Source organism: Charadrius vociferus, unplaced genomic scaffold (genome assembly GCF_000708025.1).
Source record: "Charadrius vociferus isolate BGI_N301 unplaced genomic scaffold, ASM70802v2 scaffold92, whole genome shotgun sequence".
Taxonomy (NCBI): Eukaryota; Metazoa; Chordata; class Aves; order Charadriiformes; family Charadriidae; genus Charadrius; species Charadrius vociferus.
The window spans coordinates 3,764,318-3,771,499 of record NW_009647874.1 but is presented as its reverse complement, the minus strand read 5'-3'; the positions used below and the strand labels follow the sequence as shown (position 1 = coordinate 3,771,499).

General features: G+C 44.5%; 1 protein-coding gene across 1 annotated transcript in view; it reads left to right on the top strand.

Moving 5' to 3' along the window:
* The window catches only part of NPAS2 (neuronal PAS domain protein 2), a 54,294-nt gene extending 50,609 nt beyond the window's left edge, over positions 1–3,685 (top strand). The window contains 3 exon segments of the mRNA XM_009883121.1: positions 399–491; positions 2,129–2,315; positions 3,503–3,685. Of these exon segments, the coding sequence (XP_009881423.1) occupies positions 399–491; positions 2,129–2,315; positions 3,503–3,685 (463 nt within the window).
* Positions 3,686–7,182: the final 3,497 nt, after the last annotated feature.

Sequence of the window (7,182 nt, the reverse complement as noted above, 5' to 3'; positions counted from 1 at the left end):
CCCCCCCCCCGGCCGCCCCGGGTGGGCGGTGGGGGAGGGCCGAGGAGCTCGGCATCCAACTAGACGTGTCAACCAAAAAAAAAAAAAAATAATAATACTACTCGGCGAGCTCAAAGACAAGCCGTTCCCCCCAGGAGGAGCAAAAGAGATTTCACCCTCCCGAAATCATCCTCGCGTCCGGCCTCCCCAGCGAGGCACCCGCATCACCAGAAAGGGCATGTGCTGCCCCAAATGTCCACCCCAAACCTCCTGCCACGGCCGGGAGCGGAGGTTAGATCTCCTAGCGCTCAGCCCTGTGCCGTGCCTACCAAAGCGTCCTGCCTCTGTTTTCAAAATGTGGGGTTGGTGTGGTCCTTCTGTTACAGCAGCGTCGCTTTTTCTTTTTTCCCCTGTGCCAGGCTGCTGCTCAGCCAGCCCATCCAGCCCATGATGCCCGGGTCCTGTAACGCAAGACACCCTTCAGACCTCAGCATGGCGGGATCCCAGGCTAAGTATGTGACTCGTCAAAAATAAAATATCAAGGTTGCTTTTGAGGGGAAATAGCCTTCTTTAGTAAGATGGCGAGGGAGTTAAGAATATTGGGAACGTGTTGTTGCGCTGAGCCTGCCTCCCAGTGCCGGGGTCAGCCGTACGCTGCCTGCCCATGTCAGGCAGGATGCCAGAGAGAAGCACAGCGTGCCAGAGGTGTTTTAACAAGCCGAGGCGGAGGCGGGGGGAATTTTTCTCCCTCTCCTTCAGCCCTGGAACTTCTGACCCACCAAGGTAAATGTGAAAGAGAAAGTCAAGCACTGGCCCGGTTGAAATCACCGGCGCCAAGACAGCCCCTCATGCTGTCTGGGCAGTGAGACACTGGTGTGACACCGGTGGAGCTGTGCCTCATCCACCCATGTCAAAACTGACAGAACCAACAGGCCCCGCGCCAAAGCTGCTGAGCGAACCACCTCAGTTGCCTCCTCAAAACTCGGATGAAGGCAGCAGAAAACACCAGTCAGAAAATGTCTTCCTTTTTTTTTATTCCTTAGCTGTTTTTTGTCACTCTACTTAATTGTGAACTGCTAAGATAATAAGGCAGCTGTTTGCACATTATTACTTTAAAAGTAATTCTGTATGTCACCTCAGAAATGTGGGTATTCTGTACTTCCTTTTTTTAAACATCACTATTGTTGTTTAAGATTATCTTGAGTTAAACTTTTCAACATTAAATATAAAGCATTTTAGATCTGCTTTTAAGCATCCAAATAAAAGAGACCCAATTTGCAACGATACATCTCCCAGTTCGTGTAGACTTCCTGACTCACAGGGCCCTTTTTTCGGAGTTCCCATCCCAGTATATGTACCCAAACCCTAGCATTTCTGACTAACCCCTAATGTTGAACAGCTGCTGAGCGAACACACGCCACACTATGATCTCATCACCCGTTACAGGATAAACAGAATTAGGCTGGGTTGGCAATAGCTCCACTGTGGTTTTGCCCACAGCCTTCCACAAAACAACACATATTTAAGTTTTGCGATGCAAAAGCAGGCTGGCAAGAAGAGCAGAGTATTTTGTTTCTGGCCCATCCCTCACTCCGGAGGACTTCTAGAGGCTTCTTCTGTTCCTACACTGCGGCTCACAGCTATGGGAACTGCTGACCATACTTGGCAATATGTATATGAGCAGCTTAAAAAGTAATCAACCCTATCCCTCCTTTCTGTAAGAGATTACCACCCCCACAGGCAGTCGCAGGGGAGCACAGGCAGCAGAACGGGAGGTGTATTTACTTCGCCTCCGCTGCAGTTCGGAGCTCAGCATAGTAATTCAGAATCAAAAGCCATTTGGTTTAATGAGCCTGGGATGTGAATGTTGTGGCCGAAGAGCAGAAGTGCATAAACCAGAATCTAATGAATCTCAAATGTGGTCTGGATTTTAAGATGAGATGTATACTGCCCTCTGAGTCCAGCTCATGCACAGAGTAAGTCAAAACAGTGCTGTTAATGGTGCAATCTTTCATATTAGCAGGTACCCTGCACTGGAATCCTTTATTAGGAATTATTTATGAAGGCTAGGGACTTCCATCCCTATCCTAAGAGAAGACCTTTGCTTCCAACAGTTTGTTCTTGATTGTTTTACTTCTTTCTTTCACAGATACTCTCAAACCCAACAAATGTTTCAAAGTTTGGAAGTGCAGACTTCCAGCAGCGGCTCTCCAATCGTACTGATGGGACAAGCAGTGTTAAACCAAGGGTTCGCCACTACACCTCCTTCCCAGCCATCCTCTCTGCCACCTATGCAACTCCAGCACCAACAGCATCAGCAACAACGCTACCTGCAGGTAGGGCAGGACAAAGAGGACAATGTATAAAATGCACACACAGAGTAATAAGGTGAATGGGCTGCGCAGACAGGGCCCCAGGTTTCAGCGGCAGCCTGATCACCGCAGAAATGGTGATTTTAGAGATACTGAAACGTGTGAGATGCTGATACAGTGTTGTGTACCCTTCCAGCAGAGGAAGGGAGCAGTGAGGACAGTCAGAATAATTCAAAGGAAATTTCTAATTCTGTACATTGGAAACATAATCAGATTATCCTGGATATATTTAAAGTGTATTTCTAGACAGAGAAAATTGCTGCCTTAGGATTTATTCTGTACTCTTTATTCAGTATAAAATTTGCTTGGTTTACAAGTCAAAAGATGATTTTTAATTACCAGCATCGACATAAAATGAGATCTGGATCAGATATCTGGATCCCTTCAGTAAATTAACATATTTCTTCAAATCCACAAGGCAAAGAAGATAAACTGGAGCACATTGTCTGGAAGAACCAGGTGATCTGAAGATGCAAAAATACTTATTTTTTGACCTAATTCAACACATACTAAAGGAAAGGGGAAGGGGGGAAGGGTTGTCTCTGTATTAACTCAAAAGGAGCTGAACTCAGTCTATAAAACCTCACATACCCACTGGAATCATTGAAAGAGCATCCCCAACCTCAAATTATTAAACTCTTGTTATTGAAATGAAATCCTTATCATAACTGAGAATTAATGAAAAAACTATGGCAGATACCATTCCCAATAAAAGCATCTGCAAAATTCATATTGACTTCACCACTGCAAGGTCACACCCCGTTGTAAACTCACAAAAAGGATGGGCTAGAAGGGACAGCACGAGGTACAGTACGATCCCCCATTTCATTTCTGTTTCCTTTCAGTCATTCACCTGTGTCATTCCTGACACGTTCGTCCACCCTGTTCCTAAACAGGCTTTTCAGGATAACCTACAAATCCCAGGCAGTGCATTCTTATTAGAAAAACTTTCTCAATGCCTAATTGTAATGTTCTTTGTTGCAATTTATGTCCATTCCTTCTAGCATTAGGTAAGCTAACCCCATGCCAAACAGCCCCAGAAATAAAAGCCAGCAAACTACTGGTATTTTTAAGCACCTTGTACATTGAGGATGAAGAGCTTTAACATGTGAAAGAATCAAACGCCACGATGAATTGTATTTTATCTGTAGGTGCCAACACCAAGTTCTTTGCACAATGAGCAACCCGATTCTTTGCTCCTGCCATCTTACTCACCACAGCAAGGAAATATGGGGTATCATCAGACACAGCAGCAGCAGCAGCAGCAGCAACTAACATCAAGAAGAAGCAATAGCTTATCAGAATCATCAAATTTACCACAGCCACTGCGATAGAGTCCCACCAGCACAATCAATGCACGATTAGCTTTAACCAATGGACACATGGGGCAGAAGAGAATGACTTTGTACTTACTGTTTTGGCTTTTGCACAAGCATTCCTTTCAAAGCTCTAGGATGGAAGTACGCCACAGAGTGCAAGACTTCCACAGGCAGTGCATTTACGGCATGCTGGATTCAGTTTGCGCTGTCTTATGAGCGCAGTATGTACTGACAGAGCAAAATAAAAAGGAACACTACCCTGTGCAGCCTCCATCATCAATGGGTGCGCAGGAGGCGGCATTCAGTCTTGGCGTGTCAGTCTGAAAGCTATCTGGCAATTCCAAAAGACTGTTGACAGACTCATGAGGTACTTGGCCTTCACTGTTTCAGTTCTTCTTTTGTGTATGAAAAGCACTGCGTCAAAGGTCTATTGAGGAGAGAACAAGAGATTATTTTTATTATGATTATTGTTATTATTTTGCACAACTGCACAGAGGACAAAACCTAGGCACTTTCTGTAAAGAGAAGTTTGTTTCCTTATTCTTGTGGCCAAATTAGCACATCCAATGGAGGAGAAAGCCCAGTCATTGGTGAAGATGGTCTACAGCTCATAACCCTTGATTTAGAATCTGAAAAGTATTATGCAGCTTACCCTAACTGTTCTTCATTTCTAAACAACAAACAAACAAAAAAAAAACCCACAACCCACACTGGACTGTTTTCTGTATGGCTTGTGATTGCAAAGGAGAACTCAAATTGTAAGCACAATCATGCAACTCTCCAACAGTACAACATGGATCCTTCTCCAACCTAAATAACTCACCCACTGCAAGTCTCTGAGAAATATGCACTGTGTTTTGGCCCACTGACTTGGGATGCTGCAGACTATTACATATCTCTTTCATTATAACATTTAGGATTGAATTTTCCTTTTGGGGGGAAAAAAAGAAATGCACTTTTCGCTTTTTTTGTATGTTTTCTGTTGATATGTTTCTAAGAAAGATTTTATGTAATTATTAAAAAAAAAGTAGTGTATTGTACAGCTGTTGTAATAATGACCTATTTCTATATAAAATAAAATTATATGGAATTATGTGGAAATTATTTTGTATATGAAATATCAACTCATTTCACAAGTATAAAGATTGTGCTTGTGCTTTTTTGTGAGTGGATATTTTGTAATAAACTAATGAATTAGAAATGTTTTTGTGAAAGGAACTACTGTTTCATGCTATATACAACTCAAACTATTATTTTTTTCCATTTGATGATGGACAGTTGTCTTTATTTGTAGAACAAAATAAAATAGCCAAAAGGCTTTATTGCAGGACTTGCACACATTTTCCTGTGGCTGTTCAACTATGTGATTCACTTTAGATTGTTAATATTAGCCGTAGCCTGGCAAAGTGTTTGGCACCCAGTTAGCAAAACCAAGTATGGGATCTTTCTGATGGCAAAGACAATGAGACCAAAAGCTCAGCAAGTTCTATTAGCTGCTAGCCAAGAAAACTTGTTTTAAGCTCCTTTAAAACTTTAAAGATCTCAGGCAGCTCTGTACTTCCAACCAAACAGTTTTACATTAGGACAAAACAGATGATTTAAAGAATAGTTTGACCCAGCACATACCAAGGCTTTGACCCACGTCCAGCTTCAGTGTTTTAGGACATCGCTGTCCTGAGTTTTGTGATGCACCTCTGCTAGAACTGCTACTATGCCCACACTGTAGACAGTCTAGTTTCCAGTTTAGCATCCTTGTGCAGACTCTTCTTCATGTTAAATGCACATTGACTGCAGGACGGAGCAGCCAAGGTACAGGCCTGCTTTCCCTTTGCTGACTCTGCTGCAGGAGCAGCAAGCTCCAACACAGGACGAGGCGGATAACTAAGGATACTAATGTTTTCATTCACTGCAGTGAGATTGAAAGGGGATGGCCCTCAGGGCAGCTTGCAGCTGCCCGAGCCAGTGTTAGCCTCAAGAGAGTGCAGACCATGCTGCCCTTCCGTACCAAGGATCATGTCACCAGGGCCCACATGTTCAGCTCTGGTTTCCATGCCAGAGGAACAATGGAGCTAATTGGGCTGAGAGCTGAAAATAGTAAAATCTCAGAGAAATAAAAAAGGCTCATTTGCCCCGAGTTCTGAACAGGCTGAAAATCTGGAGAAAACCCACTGGCAAAATGATCCTGCTGTTTTGACAGCAAGACTGGCTGACAGCACTGATCAGTACATGTGTATTTCAGTCCATACAATCCCTTTGTTTTACTTCATTGAAGGAAGATGGGGGAATCAAGTATCTGGTCTCTAAAAAGTGTTTTTATTGCTAACTTTAGGTACCAGTCTAAGTTTGCCTGCTCATCTTGCATTCAGTGAAGCAAGAGTGACCCCACCAGATGAAGATCAAAGAGCTAAACCTTAAGGTGCTTTCACTTGATGTCTGAAGGAACCTCATTCTTTCCATTAACTATAGACAAACCTTAGTGAAGGCCAGTTGGCTAAGTTAGACGTTAACTCCATAAATGTCACCCACTCCTGTAAGAGCTTACTCTAGGAAAGGGGAGGGGACATTTGTTTCTAGGCCAAAAAGTTCACACAGGAAAGAGGTAATGAAGGAATGTGAGCAACTCAGACAAAATATCTGTCGAAGCAGCACTTGATGGATCTCAACTGTGATGGAAGTCACAGGAAGAGAAAATTCCTTTAAGAATTTGTTAGTTATAATGCACCCACACTTCTTCTGATTGCCAGTGGGTACGTCCAAACCAAGCTCAGCCTCAGAGCAAATGCTTGTCTTTCTAAAACCACTGTAACTTGTTACTAGGGAGAAGCTGTAAATAGGGTGGGGTTGCCTTCCAATAAACTGGCTTATTACATTGTTTGCAAGGATACAGATCACTTGCAAGAACAGATTTACGTCAATACCTAGGTTTTCATGTTGTCTCATTTCTTCCCTTGTACGGTCATTCTGGTTTTGGATTAATGCACTTGTTCCCTGTTGCACACACACACAACGCCACTCCTCTTCATAGAGCTGGGCTGCTGTTGTGGTTCATTATAGCCAAAATCTGGCTTCTTCCAACATAATCACTCAGCCTGGGTCATTCTTCTAGGCAGGCGGCCAGACAGCGTGGTTACTGCAGACGGCTGCCCCACGCCGGAATACCCAGTTTCTGTCTGGAGAATAGGAGCCGCAGATGGGAGCAGAGCAAGCTGCTTCCTAGAAGCACAACATCCCTCAAGTCGAGCTCCCCATAGGATGCACCATGTAAAAGGATTCCTCAGTAGGCGGCAAGCAGCTCGGCGGCTACTCAGAGCCACCAGGGCCAAACCCAGGGAGGCAGGGTTAGTTTCCTCAGCCCTGAGGGGGCACTTGTTTTCTCAGGTAACGGCTCTGTGAGGCCTTCCCTGCAACTACCCCGCAGTCAACAGCGAGCAGGCCGGCCGAGGCGAGGTTAGGGAGCACCGGCCGTGAGCGGTCGGAGCACGCAGGCAGGGCCGGCTCCCGCCTGAGGGAGG